The 17,105-nt window shown below is 42.7% G+C and overlaps 1 protein-coding gene across 1 annotated transcript in view; it reads left to right on the top strand.

The window, feature by feature from the left end:
- The window catches only part of PHLPP1 (PH domain and leucine rich repeat protein phosphatase 1), a gene marked incomplete at its 5' end in the record, with an annotated part of 223,440 nt that overhangs the window by 93,652 nt on the left and 112,683 nt on the right, over positions 1 to 17,105 (top strand). The window contains one exon of the mRNA XM_025273112.2: positions 16,155 to 16,351. Within this exon, the coding sequence (XP_025128897.2) occupies positions 16,155 to 16,351 (197 nt within the window). The remainder of the gene's footprint in view (positions 1 to 16,154; positions 16,352 to 17,105) is intronic.

Below are 17,105 nucleotides of genomic sequence, written 5' to 3'. Positions count from 1 at the left end.
AGAATGCTGCTGCATTTGTCTATGTGCAAACACAAAAGTGTTTTTCCCATAAATTATAGGGTTGTGTTTTTTTTTTCTGAAGTTAATTTTATTTTAACCTTTCTTTGAAAAGTAGTGACTTCGCATGTCTTAGTCAAACACAACTACAGGTATCAACAATGTGAAACCTGCTTTCATTGTGGGTAGTGGATGTGGGTTCATGTTTATTAATAACATGGCTTAGTGGGCTGTTTTTTTTCCACACGTTCTTAGGATTTCTGGAAAAGTTACTCATTTCTTTGGGGAAAATAGTAGAGGCATGCTTATTTTTGCTTGTTTTGATTTAGAGCTGATTTTGAGTTGCTGGCTGGGAAGAATTGGTAAAATTGAAGAGGGGTTTTAGGAATCATAAAAAATACAAGTCATGAACTTTGATTTAGCAATTCATAGAATGAAAATTCAGAAACAATCATCAATAATGAAGAAATGAGTAAACAATAGTATATGGAGTATCTTGCAAGTCTTTTAGACAGAAAGGCTGAGAACTTGGGAGAGTATATGATATAATTTGAGGAGGCTAAGTAAAGCAGGACATAACATGCTGTGCATGTTGTAAGTATGTAAATGATTCAAAATTTAAAAAAGAACTGAAAAAATTCACCAAAATCTTTATAATACTGTGGAGAAATTGGGATTATGTTGATTTTCTTGTTTTTAATTCCCCTTTCTCTTAAACTTTTCATGATAGAGCTGTGCTTAAGATAATAATTGAAAAAATTTAAGTGGAAATGTAGTGGATTATATGTGTGATTCTGAGAAAGTTCAAAATACAATTTCCTGTAAGTAAATTGTAGAAATGGGCTAATTGTGGGAGATTTTGTAATTTTTTAAAGAGATTTCTTATAAGTTGAGGAATAGTCATTTGTTTGGAATGTGGCTGAGTGTTAGACATTTCTGATGTTTGTTGTTGTTTAAGGACAGTTTTAGAACTCCTGAATCTAGATTTAACATCTTTGACGTAATCAGCCTTGTATGGAAAAGGGTAGGAAGTCAAATGAATGTTATCTAACACGGTAGAGGAGTGGAAAATAAGGTTTTTAGGAAATTGTTTTGCTCTTGAAATCTTTGTTTTTATTTATAAAAGTCAAATTATACATTGTCAGTATGTATTATAAAATGAAAAGTGAAGTCTAACCCCATCTCTCAGAGAGAACCATTGTGGAAAAGATTTTTGAATCACACTGCATCTTAATGTGGCTTTGTAGACGTTGCTCTTTGTAACCCTGTCAAGGCATCTTGGCTGAAGTCTATTCTTCTAAACAGAGTAAACTGAAATATAGTGTTTGTTTTGTTTTTTTACTATGTCTTAGAGAGGAATAATGTTGTGGATTATCCAAACATTGTTCCTGCTGGACTTTAGAATTTTTATTTTAGTATTTGCTTATGCATGTGTGTGCCTGGCTGGAATGTTCCAGCACCCCTAATAAAGCATCGCACAGTGAAGCCTTGACTCAGCTGGAGCTGCGGAGCTGTCTCGCTTCATCATCCTGATTTCCACACCCGCAGCAGTCTCCGTCACCTCTGACACAAATCACAATTTGCGTCTCCAGGAGGGAGTGAGTGTGTTGTTTATTCTTTTGAGAGCGGATACTGGATTTAGGTAGGCATTCTCAGATTTGAGATCTAGTTATTCCTGAGGCCTCTAAAACCTCGTGATATATAGTAATTCGTAATTTTTTGGAGATGCAAATTTGAATCGAGCTTGAGGCCCGCTGCCCAGCTTGGTCATTTCAGAGAAGTTCAGCTGCTTCTCTTCACAAATGGTGTTTTATGCTTTAATGCTGGTGCCTTATGCTGTTATTCTTTGTGGAGAGGCACCACAAAAAGCAAGGCAGCTGAGAAAGCAGGTGATGAAAATTTGGAAGTCTACCAAAGTGATCTTTCTTTTTTTTTTGCCAGAAAATAGAAGTTATAGGTAATTTAAGAATGTCAAATGCGGTAAAAAGCTTAACAAACCTATGGACCCAAGCAAGTCTACCATTCACTGGGGTGGAAATGGCAACAAAAAGTTAATGAAACTGTTTCAGTGACTGTTCTAACCAAGGGTGGGGGCGGTGAATGCTCATCAAATGAGAAAGAAAACTCAGGAGAATGTTGGAAAGGCTCTCGATATGGTCTGACCGTCACAGGAAAGATGAGACTGCCACTTCTGGGAAGTAACAGATGGTGAAGACATGGAACTGACAGGTGCAGGTGGATTTGGTGAAGCTTTTCAAATGTGGATTTTTGCCAGATACGAAGTTAATGAGAGGAGACCACACCAGCTAACCATGGAGGGCTCCTGGAAGTGAGCTGAAGATGCTCGTAAAGCAGCAAAGGGTTAGCATCTCTACGAATGCCAAATTGTAATGAAACCTACATTTGAAAAAAATAGCTTCTCTAAATACATGTCCCATGAAGAGACGTGAGCATCAGATATTGAGACAACTGAGAATAATTTTGATGATGGAAGGGAGGGAACTTTAAAGATGTCTGGGAAACAAATCTAGTTCCATGTGAGGACAGAAGTGTGGGAGGGAACGAAGGAGTTAAGAGGCAGCCCCGTTCATCCTGGCTGTCTGTCTCATCTCCCCAGAGTCACTCACCTGCTTCTTCCGTCAGTGTTAATCAACCACATGCTGATGATCCACCAGCTCAAAAAGACATTGGTAACCTGAGAGCAGAACTCAGTGGGTTTGAAGTTGTGGTGCTCAGACCTGCAGCATCAGCAAAATCTCATACTCCCACCCAAAATTACTGAGTCAGAAACTCTGGGTGGTGGAGCCTCGCAGTCTGTGTATAGCGAGGTTTTCCTGGTGGGTTCAGTTCAGTCGCTCAGTCGTGTCCGACTCTCTGCGATCCAGTGGACTGCAGCATGCCAGGCCTCCCTGTCCACCCCCAACTCCCAGAGTTTTCTCAAACTCATGTCCATTGAGTTGGTGATGGCATCCAACCATCTCACTCTCTGTCGTCCCCTTCTCCTCCCGCCTTCAATCTTTCCCAGCATCAGGGTCTTTTCCAGTGAGTCAGTTCTTCACGTCAGGAGGCCAAAGTATTGGTGCTTCAGCTTCAGCATCAGTCCTTCCAATGACTATTGAGAACTGATTTCCTTTAGGATGAACTAGTTAGATCTCCTTGCAGTCTAAGAAACACTCGAGTCTTCTCCAACACCACAGTTCAAAAGCATCAATTCTTTGGCGCTCAGCTTTCTTTATAGTCCAACTCTCACATCCATACATGACTGCTGGAAAAACCATAGCTTTGACTAGACAGACCTTTGTTGGCAAAGTAATGTCTCTGCTTTTTAATATGCCGTATAGGTTGGTCATAACTTTCCTTCCAAGGAGTAAGCGTCTTTTAATTTCATGGCTGCAGTCACCGTCTGCAGTGATCTTTGAACCCAAGAAAATAAAGTCTGTCACTGTTTCCCCATCTATTTCCCATGAAGTGATGGGACCAGATGCCATGATCCTAGTTTTCTGAATGTTGAGTTTTAAGCCAAGTTTTTCACTCTCGTCTTTCACTTTCATCAAGAGGCTCTTTAGTTCTTCTTTACTTTCTGCCATAAGTGTGGTGTCATCTTTCTCCCAGCAATCTTGATTCCAGCGTGTACTTTATCCAGTCCAGCGTTTCTCATGATATACTCTGCATATAAGTTAAGTAAGCAGAGTGACAGTATACAGCCTTGACGTACTCCTTTCCCGATTTGGAACCAGTCTGTTGTTCCATGTCCAGTTGTAACTGTTGCTTCCTGACCTGCATACAGATTTCTCAGGAGGCAGGTCAGGTGGTCTGGTATTCCCATCTCTTTCAGAATTTTCCACAGTTTGTTGTGATCCAGACAGTCAAAGACTTTGGCATAGTCAATAAAGCAGAAGTAGATGTTTTTCTGGGACTCTCTTCTTCGATGATCCAGTGATCATCCTGGTGGTTAGGTGTGCGCTGAAGTCTGAGGCCCTCTGCTATAGGTTGTCTTCATACAGCAGTTGCTTTGGCATTTTATTAATGTCATTTGGTATATACTAGACTCATCTGCAGAGAAGGCAATGGCAACCCACTCCAGTACTCTTGACTGGAAAATCCCGTGGATGGAGGAGCCTGGTGGGCTGCAGTCCATGAGGTCGCTAAGAGTCGGACACGACTGAGCTACTTCACTTTGACTTTTCGCTTTCATGCACTGGAGAAGGAAATGGCAACCCACTCCAGTGTTCTTGCCTGGAGAATCCCAGGGATGGGGGAGCCTGGTGGTCTGCCATCTATGGGGTTGCACAGAGTCAGACACGACTGAAGCGACTTAGCAGCGACTTAGCTGCGGCTTAGCAGCAGGCTTATCTGACTCTATGGACATGAAATTGAGCAAACTCTTGGAGATAGTGGAGGACAAAGGATCCTGGTGTGCTACCAGGGTTGCAAAGAGTCAGGCATCACTTAGCGACTGAACAACAACTTACATTACACACAATGTATAGTCATAGTTCATTCATTTGTTTTTATAGTTTGTTACATTGATTTTTCAAATTTTAAAAATTCATGGCTACTTTTACTAGCTAATTTTGTAGTTTATATTAGAATTTGCTTTGATGGGTGTTTTTTTTTCCCCTCAATTACTTTGGGCCTGTGTTTACATAATCTGTAAGAGTGTGAAGGGCTAGCACACATCTTCCAGGCACTGTTTTCATGACTATTATAGTGGAAATTATATAAACTCTAGTGGTAGTCAAGAACTTGGAGATTAGAGAAAGGTTCATGGCATGGCATTTCTCGAGGATAAGGGTCTACCCTAATTTGGGAGATATAAATAAACCTAATCAGATTGAGTAGCTGTCAGGAAGAAACAAGATTTACTAGGCAGTTGACTTTGTATATTTTGGTCTGACGCATAAATGAATGCTCCTTGAATTCATTTAGCAGCTGGCTGTCATTTCCATTAGCTAAAAGCAACTAGTCTTGATTCTGCTTCAAAGCTGCTGCTAGCATACCTTGCTGAGCTTGCTTAGATTTTCAGCTCAAAAATTCCCAGCTGCCAGTTCAGAGAGAGGTCTCTGGACCTTATTATAAAGTCATCTAAATCCTTCTGCCCACTCTTGAAATGATCCTGGGCAGGTAATTTAATTCAGTCTTTCTGACACTGCAGGTGGTCAAGAAGGATTTAAGGATTTATATGCGATAAGAAACACTCTTTAGAGTTTTGTCAGTCTTAGCTCTGAAGGTAGAAAAGATGAGGTGAGAGTTGAATGCTCTGAGTCATTCCTGACCATTTTTCAGCTCTAGGGACATGGTAAATTCTTCCACCAACCCTTACTTTTTGGTGCTGTGTTATCATGCCAATGCTGGAGACCTGGGTTCTATTCCTGGATCAGGAAGATCTGGAGAAGGAAATGGCAACCCTCTCCAGTGTTCTTGCCTAGGAAATCCCATGGACAGAGGAGCCTGGTGGGCTATAGTCTGTGGGGTTGCAAAGAGTCAAACATGACTGAGTGACTGAACAACAACATTATCATGAATACTTTCTATCTCCAAAGTTTTAGAAATTGTGATTGCTTCAGTGCTGTTCTTATTCTTTCTTTTGACTGTTTCAGTTACACTAGACCCTCTTAAGTTATATGTGCTCATATGAGCTCAGTTGCTAAGTCATGTCCCATCTTTGCGACCCTGTGAGCTATAGCCTACCAGGCTCCTCTGTTCATGGGATTTTCCAGGCAGGAATACTGGAGTGGGTTGCTAGTTCTTTCTCCAGGGAATCTTCCCAATGCTGGGACCGAACTTGCAGCTCCTATGTTAGCAGGCAGGTTCTTTACCGCTGAGCCACCGGGGAAGCTCCACTAAGTTACACAACATTCTGTAAATATTTTTGTAGATTATTTTAGGGAAATGAAGGCTATTAATGCTTCGCTATGTTCAGGTAAACAGAACTAAGTGAAGCCAGCACAGTAAGGTTGTCTTAGTTATTGCCTCAGAACTCAGTGGCTTAAAACAGCACACATTTATGGTCTCGTAATTTCCGAGTCAGGAATTCTGGAGTGGCTCAGCTGTCTCACTCTGGCCACGTTATTGTGAAGACGGCAGCCAAGGTGTCCTGGGGGCAGAGTTCTCTGGCTTGACCAGGACTGGAGGGTCTTTCCCGTGTGGCTTGCTCACGTGGCTGCAGAGGAGGCCTCAGCTCCGTATTGGCTGTTGGCAGGAAGGTTTAGTTCCTCACCTGGTTGGCTTTTTCATGAGGTTCCTTGTGTGTCCTCATCACATGGCAGCTGGCTTCTCCAGAGAGAGTAATGCTAGCAGAGGTAGGGTGGAAGCTGTGCCTTTTATGACCTGGTTTCAGAAATCACCAGTGGCTCAGACGACAAAGAATCTGCCTGCAATTCAGGAGACCCAGGTCCAATCCTTGGGTCGGGAAGATGCCCTGGAGGAGAAAATGGCAACCCACTCCAGTATTCTTGCCTGGAAAATGCCATGGACTACAGTCCATAGGGTTGCAAAAGATGTGGGCATGACTGAGCGACTAAGACTTTGACTTTTTCACTTTTCAGAAGTTGCAGCAGCCATTGAGTTGGCTACATTCTGTTTGTTAGAAGTGAGTCACTGAGTACGGCCCACAGCAGAGGGAATGGGGTTGGGCTCCACCTTTGAAGGGAGGGGAGAATTTTTAAAAATTGGTGGACATATTTTTAAACTACCACAATGATAGGCATTGGAATATATTAATATTTGGCTAAGACATGTAATTGGTAACAGCCAAATTTGCAGTAATTTCTATGGTGTTCAGCGGTCTCCTAGTTAAAGCAGGTGTTTCCACTGCTATATCTGTTCCTGAAGCTTCTCATATTTTCCAGAGTTGAAGATTAAATGGGTTTATGGGAAAATAGAACTCGAGAGAGGTAGGACTTTAAGTCCAAGCATCTTTATAACCAAAATACTAACAGAAATAGTAATGGATACCTCAGGAGATAACCTGGACAGTGTAGCCTGGTCTCTCACTGTGGGAGTTGAGTTACCTGAGGGAATATTAAAAATGCACAGTAATGTAAGAGTAGAAATGTTGGCTTGTGGGCAATGAAACTGAGTTTGCCGTGGGCTTTTTCCTCTGTTTTTGAAAGTTACAATTCCACTCCCAGTATTCTGGCTCCCCTTGCCTACAGTAAATCCTTGTGGACGAGTGCTGTACATACCATGCTGGCTTCATTCCCCTCTGTGTGAGCTGTTGTGTAGTTTCTAAGTCATGTCTCATTGATTGTGACCCCATGGACTGTAGCCTGCCAGTCCAAGCTTCTCTGTCCATGGGATTTCCAGGCAAGAATACCGGAGTGGGTTGCCAGGGGATCTTCCCGACCCAGGGATCGAACCCACATCTCTAGTGTCTCCTGCATGGGCAGGTGGATTTTTTACCATAGTGCCTCCTAGGAAGCCCATATATGAGTTAATTAGTACTAATGAAACATATCCTGGTGGAACAGACTGTTGGGCTTCCCAGCTGGCACTAGTGGTAAAGAGCCCGCCTGCCAATGCAGGAGACATAAGAGACGCGGGTTTGATCCCTGGGTCAGGAAGATCCCCTGGAGGAGGAGATGGCAACCCACTCCAGTGTTCTTGCCTGGAGAATCCCACGGGCAGAGGAGCCTGCTGGGCTACAGTCCATGAGGTAGCAAAGAGTCAGACACGACTGAAAGCGGTGTTGCGCTAGCTAGACTGTGGTCCGTTTCCTTTAAGTACTTCTTTGCTAATCATGTTTGTTTGTTTATTTAACAGAATTCCCTACTGGACTCACCTGGTGGTCCAGAGGTTGGGAATCCATTTGCTAATGCAGGGGACACGAGTTGGAGCCCTGGTGTGGGGAGATCCCACATGCTGGGGAGCGGCTGTGCCCCGAGCCAGAGTGCCTGGGCCCACGCTGTGCGGCATGAGGAGCCCCCGCGCTGCAGCCGCAGAGCAGCCCCTGCTCACAGCACGAGGCGCCTCCACGCTGCAGCCGCAGAGCAGCCCCTGCTCACAGCACGAGGCGCCTCCACGCTGCAGCCGCAGAGCAGCCCCTGCTCACAGCACGAGGCGCCTCCACGCTGCAGCTGCAGAGCAGCCCCTGCACAGCAGCGAGTCCCCACGTTTGTGGCAGTGCAGAGATTGTTCTGTTTACATTTGTTTTCAAAGGTAGTATGACGACACCCCGCCTACCCAGAAGTGACCCGTTTGGAAGCCCGCACTACTTAGATTAATACTTTTAAATACAGAAGTCAAGCAGGACGGACCTCTGAGTGGAGGAAAAGACTTACCACAAAGTTTAGTCCTTTACTTGGAAGAAGGGTAGAAAGCTAGCTTTCAGCCTTTTGTTTTAGGATCAATTGTAAAGTAAGGTAATACATTAGAAGTTCTTTATATACTCATTACTGTCAGTCATTGGAAAAGAAGAGTCAAAGAACTATGGTAATGCTGAAGCTTGGAGGTGTTTTTAGACAAGAGCAGATAGCTCTTCTAGTCCATTGGATTCTCTGAATTTCTGAATGTAGTAATATATTGAGAATCCACACCTTAAAGAAAATATGTTAAACATACTTGTATAATCTATGAAAGGGAATGGTAGGTGTTTGAGAGAGTTAAATTTAACTCTATGGCACTTCGTTCCAGCCAACATGGAGTAACAGAGACTGCATTTACTCTTTAACCTAAAAGAAATAAACAACTAAAAACCAGGTGAAATACATGAATCAGCTGTCAGACACTAAGCATCAGGCAGCACAGGACACAAAACTCCACATCACACACACGTTGAGAGAAGCAAAACAGGTTGAAACAGGCCTACAAAGGTGCCCTCTCACTGATGGTGGGAGAGCGTTCAGGCTTCAGTTGCAAGGAGGAGGAACCCAGGCAGAACCTGGTATTGACCCTGCGTTCAGGATACAGCTGGGAGTCCATTGAGGCTACACAGTTTGAGTATAAAGAGTAAGGTGCTGGAGGGAAAGGAGCCACTCAGGGTCCTGGAGACGCGCGGGCAGTCGTCCCTGAGCCTTCAGCTTCGTGCTGACCCGTCGTGTGTGAGGAAGATACTGTGAGGCTGGGGCTAAAAACCATGAGGAAGAGCAGGGGGACTAAACCCGGACGCTTGCCCAGGGCCAGGCCCAGAGAGAGCCTTACAAGTCAGAAGGCATCCGTCAACAGTACTGCTTACTGATACTGTCATTATAAATCTAGACTTAAGGCGGCTCAGGTCTAATATGACAAATCCCAGAAAACAAGCCTTGTAAAAACCAAAGTGTTTTCAACTAACTTAATTGTGTCCCAGAACAAAACTCCATCATATTCATAAAGATACAAGAATATCCAGTTTTCAACAAGATAAAATTCATAATGACTAGCTTACAAACAAGTGACCAGGTGTGCAAAGAAGCAGGAAAATATGACCCATAAGAGAAAACCATAAAGCTGAGACAAATGATACAGATGATAGAATTAGTTGACAGGTACATGTAAGTAGCCATTGTAATTACGTTTCATATAGTCATGAAGATAAAGCAGATTTAGGAGTGACATCGAAGATACATACATATCTTTTGTATGTTTGTATACATATCTTTTGTGTGTTTGTATGTGTATATAAGTATGTGTACCCACATATAACCAGATCTAACTTAGAGGTGAAAAGTACACTGGATAGAATTAACAGGAGATTAAACACTGCAAAAGAAAAGATTAGTGAGCCTGAAACCACAGCTTGCCGGAATTTGTGGAATGCAGTTAAAGCAGTACTTAGATGGAAGTTTATAGCATTTAAATGTGTATATTAAGAAAAGGAAAAGTGACCTCAGCTTCCATGTTAAGAAAATAGAAAATAAGTAAAAATTAATCCTAAAATTAGTAAGAGAAATAAGAATCATAAGAACAGAAATAAATGAAACCGTCAACAGAAAAACAATAGAGAATGAAACCAAAACCGGTTTTTTTGTGATGTTTGATAAAATTGGTAATGTAATTAGACTGATAAAAGTTTATGTCTCCTAAACTAATGAAGTAAAAACAAAAATAAACAAATGGGGCCTAATTAATCACAAAAGCTTTTGCACAGTGAAGGAAACCAGAAACAAAGCAAAATGGCAACCTGCAGAATGGGAGAAAATATTTGCAAACAATGTGGACTGAAAGGGATTAATTTCCAAAATTTATACACAGCTTATACAACTCAGTATGGGCAGAAGACCTAAATAGACATTTCTCCAAAGAAGACATGCAGATGGCCAACAGGTATATGAGAGAATGCTGAGCATCAATAATTGTTAGAAAAGCGCAAATCAGAACTGCAGTGAAGTATCACCTCACTCCTGTCAGAATGGCCATCATTGGAAATTCCACAAGTAGTAAATGCTGGAAAGGTTGTGGAAAAAAAGGAATGCTCCTGCACTGTTGATGGGAATGTAAATTGGTGGAACCACTAAGGAGAATAGTATGGCGGTTCTTTAAAAAACTAAAAATAGCATTACCATAGAATCCTGCAATCCCACTCCTGGGCATATATCCAGAGAAAACCCTAATTTGAAAAGATACATGCACCCCAGTGTTAATTGCAGAACTGTTTACAATAACCAAGACATGTAAGCAGCCCAAGTGTCCATCAACAGATGAATAAAGAGGATGTGGTGTGTATATATACATATACCAATGGAATATTACTCAGCCATAAAGAGAATGAGATCATACCATTTGCAGGCACCTGGATGGACCTAAAGATTATCAGATAAGAGAAGTAAGCCAGGCAGAGAAGGGCAGTATCATAGGATAATGCTTATATGTGATATCTTAAATACAAATGAACTTATTTACAGAAGAGGAAAAAAAAGTCATGTTACCAATATCAGGAATGAGAGAGGTGATAATTACAAACTTTTATTAATATTAAAAGTATAATAAGAAACTATTGTGGACAACTTTATGTCAACTATACGAAAAATTAAATGAGCAAGCCTTTAAAAGGTCAGACTCCAAAGTTAACTCAAGAATAACTATATAATGGAATAACATAGTCCAAACTCTAGTATAAAGTTGAAATTGAAGTTAAATACCCGTTCCCTGCAAAAAAGCAAAAAACAAAGACCAGAAAAAATGAGAGCCCAGGTCCAGAAGTCTACACTGAGAAATTCGATCACTATCGTGGTGATCAGTGCACTTAGTTTTTAGCTCATTTATAGGTGTGTATATGTCACATCTTATCAAATTGCCATGTGCCAAGTGATCAGAGAGGAAAAGAATGTTTTAAATCATTGTGCTGTGGTCAGGTTTCTCTCTCAGCTTGAGACACTTGTTCTCGCTGTCCATCTTTTCTCTCAGATCACGCAAGAGAGGCCTTAAATCTGTAGGATATTTCTAAAGGAGGAGTTGTAACAATGGATCCAACTGTAAATTGATGGACATTGATTCCTTGTGTGATGTGAATATTTATTAGAGCATAGACAATTTGAATGCCTGTGATTTGAGAAGTTTCAGAATTGACAGAGCTAAAATAATTTGCGTCATAGAATAAGGAAGTCTGATGCAAAGGGCTGTGCCCCTGGCTGGCGTCCGAGCTGTCAGTTACTTGCCCCTCTCCGGGTTCCCCAGAGCCCGGGTGGCACACAGCTTCGTTCTGAGGCTGCGCCTGAGCTGGGGGCACCTGGCAGGGGGAAGCAGTCAGCAAGGACATTTAAATCCAGAGCAGACGAGAGCGATTTGATTCAGACTGGGGTGTTAGGGCTTTCCTGGGACAGACTAACCTTGATAGCTTCTAGGACTGTTCAGGCCCTGTGGAATTTTTCTAAGGGGGGAGTAAAAAGCCAGTCTCTGTTGATATCCCATATTTTTCTCTTATGGTGCCGCGTCCAGCCTCAGCCCGCCCTCTCGGGGACCTCCTAGCCCTCTCTGTCTGCTCTGGGCGTTTTCAGGGCTGTGGAGGGTTGAAGGGCTGCTCCTTATGTACTGCTGTTGTCTTTTTCTTCAGTGTAATCACTCCAGGTCCATACACACGTGACAGGTGAGGGGGTGTCCTTGAATCCACACGCAGATGTGGCCCAACAAAATGCCTGCTTCTTTGTATTCATGTGTGTGTGGTGTGTAAGTATTTACAACAGATCCCTTGTTAGAGAATGTTAGTGTATTACAGTCATGGAAATTGGATTTGGGAAATCCAGTTGCCCAGTGTCGTCTTATTTTTAGCCTTGCACAGGCCTTTCCCTCTCTTCTGAATCTCTTCTTCTGTCCCCCTTCCTTCGAGGAGGAGACTGTACTGTGGAAAACGGAACTGACGCTGGGAGCCTGGGCGTCTTTCTGTCTGAGGCTCAATGCACTTAGCAGATCAGGGCAAGTGGGTGGCTGTGGGCAGATCCAGCACTGGCAGGCTCTGTCAAGTCACATCTAGTTTGAAGTCTCCTGGGCTTCCTATCCCATTGTGGGAATGTCAGCATTGGGTAGACAGGCAACTCAGTGGAGCTCTCCACAGAGGACGCTAGCTCTGAGGTTGTTTACTAGGCCAGAGTTCAAAAAGCTGAAACCCTTTTAGATTTCATTCTCGCCCAATGCCAGGAGATTCATGTAGTGTACAGTATGTATTTTATAAAGCACTCTGATATACTTGGAGAAAGAGGAAGTGAAATTCAAACCCACTGGTTTTGTTATTTGCAAACATTTTTGCCCAAAGGTATGTATTCAGTTCAGTCACTCAGTTGTGTCTGACTCTTTGCGACCCCATGGACTGCAGCACACCAGGCATCCCTGTCCATCACTAACTCCCGGAGCTTACTTAAACTCATGTCCATTGAGTTGGTGATGCCATCCACCATCTCACTCTCTGTCGTCCCCTTCTCCTCCTTCCTTCAATCTTTCCCAGCATCAGGGTCTTTTCCAATGAGTCAGTTCTTGGCATCAGGTGGCCAGAGTATTGGAGCTTCAGCTTCAGCATCAGTCCTTCCAGTGAACACTCAGGACTGATTTCCTTTAGGATGGACTGGTTAGATCTCTTTGCAGTCCAAGGGACTTTCAAGAGAATTCTCCAACACCACAGTTCAAAAGCATCAATTCTTTGGTGCTCAGCTTTCTTTATGGTCCAACTCTCACATCCATACATGACCACTGGAAGAACTATAGCTTTCACTAGATGGACCTTTGTTGGCAAAGTAATGTGTCTGCTTTTTAATATGCCATCTACGTTGGTCTTAACTTTTCCTCCAAAGAGCAAGCATCTTTTAATTTCATGGCTGCAGTCACCATCTGCAGTGATTTTGGAGCCCCGAAAAATAAAATCTGTCTCTGTTTCCATTTTTTGCCATCTATTTGCCATGAAGTGATGGGACCGGATGCCATGATCTTAGTTTTCTGAATGTTGAGCTTTAAGCCAAGTTTTTCACTCTCCTCTTTCACTTTCATCAAGAGGCTCTTTAGTTCTTCACTTTCTGCCATAAGGGTGGTGTCATCTGCATATCTGAGGTTATTGATATTTCTCCTTGCCATCTTGATTCCAGCTTGTGCTTCTTCTAGCCCAGCATTTCTCATGATATACTCTGCATATAAGTTAAATAAGCAGGGTGACAATATACAGCCTTGACGTACTCCTTTTTCTATTTGGAACCAGTCTGTTTTCCATGTCCAATTCTAACGGTTGGTTTCTTGACCTGCATACAGATTTCTCAGGAGGCAGGTCAGGTGGTCTGGTATTCCCATTTCTTTCAGAATTTTCCACAGTTTGTTGTGATCCACACAGTCAGAGGCTTTGGCGTAGTCAGTAAAGCAGAAGTGGATATTTTTCTGGAACTCCCTTGCTTTTTCGATGATCCAATGGATGTTGGCAATTTGAGCTCTGGTTCCTCTGCCTTTTCTAAAACCAGCTTGAACATCTGGAAGTTCACAGTTCATGTATTGCTGAAGCCTGGCTTGGAGAATTTTGAGCATTACTTTACTAGCGTGTGAGATGAGTGCAATTGTGCGGTAGTTTGAGCATTCTTTGGCATTGCCTTTCTTTGGGATTGGAATGAAAACTGACCTTTTCCAGTCCTGTGGCCACTGTCGAGTTTTCCAAATTTGCTGGCATATTGAGTGCAACACTTTCACAGCATCATCTTTCAGGATTTGAAATAGCTCAACTGGAATAGCATCACCTCCACTAGCTTTGGTCGTAGTGATGCTTCCTAAGGCCCACTTGACCTCACATTCCAGGATGTTTGGCTCTAGGTGAGGGATCACACCATCATGATTATCTGGGTCGTGAAGATCTTTTTTGTACAGTTTTTCTGCATATTCTTGCCACTTCTTCTTAATATCTTCTGCTTCTGTTCGGTCCATACCATTTTTGTCCTTTATCGAGCCCATCTTTGCATGAAATGTTCCCTTGGTATTTCTAATTTTTTTGAAGAGATCTCTAGTCTTTCCCATTCTATTGTTTTCCTCTATTTCTTTGCATTGATCACTGAAGAAGACTTTCTTATCTCTCCTTGCTATTCTCTGGAACTCTGCATTCAAATGGGTATATCTTTCCTTTTCTCCTTTGCCTCTTTTCACAGCTATTTGTAAGGCCTCCTCAGACAACCATTTTGCCTTTTTCCATTTCTTTTTCTTGGGGATGCTCTTGATCCCTGTCTCCTGTACAATGTCAGGAACCTCTGTCCATAGTTCTTCAGGCACTCTATCAGATCTAATCCTTTGAATCTATTTGTCATTTCCAGTGTATAATGGTAAGGGATTTGATTTAGGTCATACCTGAATGGTCTAGTGGTTTTCCCTACTGTCTTCAATTTAAGTCTGAATTTGGCAATAAGGAGTTCATGATCTGAGCCACAGTCAGCTCCCAGTCTTGTTTTTGCTGACTGTATAGAGCTTCTCCATGTTTGGCTGCAAAGAATATCAATCTGATTTTGGTGTTGACCATCTGGTGATGTCCATGTGTAGAGTCTTGGGTTGTTGAAGACGGTATTTGCTATGACCAGTGTGTTCTCTTGGCAAAACTCTGTTAGCCTTTGCCCTGCTTCATTCTGTACTCCAAGGCCAAATTTGCCTGTTACTCCAGGTATGTATTGGGAGGGGGTCAGATAGTTGTTGGATTTTCTTGAGACCTATCTTTGGTGTTGCTGCTCTTCCTTTTTCCTTCTCCAGTAGATATTTGACATCTACCAAAACCACTTGGCATTTACATTAGTTTTAATATTCTTAAGAATACAGTCTCTTGAATCTGTTTCTTCTGCTAGCCCTTGGCAACTACAGCAAACTTCCAAATAAATAAGACCTCCTGGCTTGGGACCTGTTCAGGGGCACGTGCCCCCATCAGTTTGTGAGTGTGGCCTTCAGCGCTCTTTGATAAATAGTCAGTGTCTAGTACTGAGAAGTATTCTTCTTCTCATTTATACAACTCCGTCACTTAGTAGTCCAGTGATTCTCCCATTCAGTTGATGGGACTTGTCTGAATGTCATTCTTCCAAATTTATTCCATCTGGGAAATGAGACCTCTTCAGATCTCACTTCTCTGTCTGCATCTCAGTGCATCTTTGTCTGTCTCCCTCCCTGATTTACAGGCACTGCAGCAAACCATCCTTCTTAGACTGGCATTAATTACCTGTGAAGGCTTAGCTATGTTTATAGAGTAGTATTTTCTTGCTAGAAAAGTCATTCATTTTTAATCTCCTTGATACTCAATGTACATTGAATATCTGTAGGAGAAAGACTATCAGGGTAATCACATTAAAACTGATTAGTTTCATTAAATGCCAGCTCTTGAATGTTATCTTTCTATATCAGTCTGTATAATATTTTCTTCTTAGTATACTTAAATTAAGTCTCTCATTCATTAAAATCTTGAAGTCATTTCTTTTTTAAATGTAAAGTGAAATTGTGAAGGAAAGAGCAGAAAACAAAACTTGGGTTTACAGCACACAAGTTAAAATGGCTTTTTCCCTGGGGTTTTAAGGAAAAAGTTCTTCTTCACTTATATGAAAAAGAACATGTGGAGGTAGATATAGTAAATCTTATCATGGTGTATTACTGCCGTTTTCAGATTCTCTTAATTGTAAATTAGAGCCTCAGTTATCATTTAGACGGTTCTAGTATAATTCTTTTCCATTGTCCAGGTAATTTATCTGCTATGCTGATGAGTAGCAAAACACCCATTTCTTTAAGACTAAGCTGTTTGTTTGTGCTTGTTGTAGGCAAACCGCACAGCACTGGTAGCTCTGAGCGGATCCAGCTCTCAGGAACCTACAGCGTCCGTAAAGGCAGGATGCACTTGCCAGTGAACCGATGGGCCAGACGCCAAGTCATCCTGTGTGGGACCTGCCTGATCGTGTCGTCTGTGAAGGACAGCGTGGCCGGGAAGATGCACGTGCTGCCGCTCATCGGTGGCAAAGTAAGTAGAAAACAAGCCAAGCAGGGCAGGCTTTCCCGCCTCCTGAGGAGCTTTGCTTTGAGCCGTCCCTGTAGTGAGGGGCGGACGGTTTTCACTCATCATTCCTCTCGTGCCTCCGTCAGGGGGCATTTTGGGTGGTGGAGTTTTGGAATACATCACTGCCATTGGCTCACACGAGGCCTGCTGACGCTCGCTTCATTAGTGTGTGTATCTTGGGGCTTCCCTGGTGGCTCAGACTGTAAAGGATCTGCTGGCAGTGCAGGAGACCCGGGTTCAGTCCCCGGGGCGGGAAGAGCCCCTGGAGAAGGGAATGACTACCCACTCCAGTATTCTTGCCTGGAGAATTCCGTGGACAGAGGAGCCTGGTGGGCTGCAGTCCACGGGCTCACAGAGTTGGACACACTGAGCGACTAACACTTTCACTTTTTCCCTCAGTTTCTCGTGCGTCATGGTTACGAGACTGAAAATAGAGCAACTGGAATTTCACTGTTACATTTTAGAATGTTGGTGATTATTTACGAGAAGATATCTTTTGATATTGTGATAACATATTTTGTAGTGTAGTATAGTGATCCCTGGATTTCCTGGTGGCTCAGATGGTAAAGTGTCTTTCTACAATGCGGGAGACCGGGTTTGATCCCTAGGTTGGGAAGCTCCCCTGGAGAAGGAAATGGCAATCCACTCCAGGACTATTGCCTGGAGAATCCCATGGACAGAGCAGCCTGGTAGGCTACAGTCCATGCGGTCTCAAAGA

Source organism: Bubalus bubalis, chromosome 22 (genome assembly GCF_019923935.1).
Source record: "Bubalus bubalis isolate 160015118507 breed Murrah chromosome 22, NDDB_SH_1, whole genome shotgun sequence".
Lineage (NCBI taxonomy): Eukaryota > Metazoa > Chordata > Mammalia > Artiodactyla > Bovidae > Bubalus > Bubalus bubalis.
Note: the sequence above shows the minus strand (reverse complement) of the source record. Positions and strands in the feature narration are given on the sequence as shown.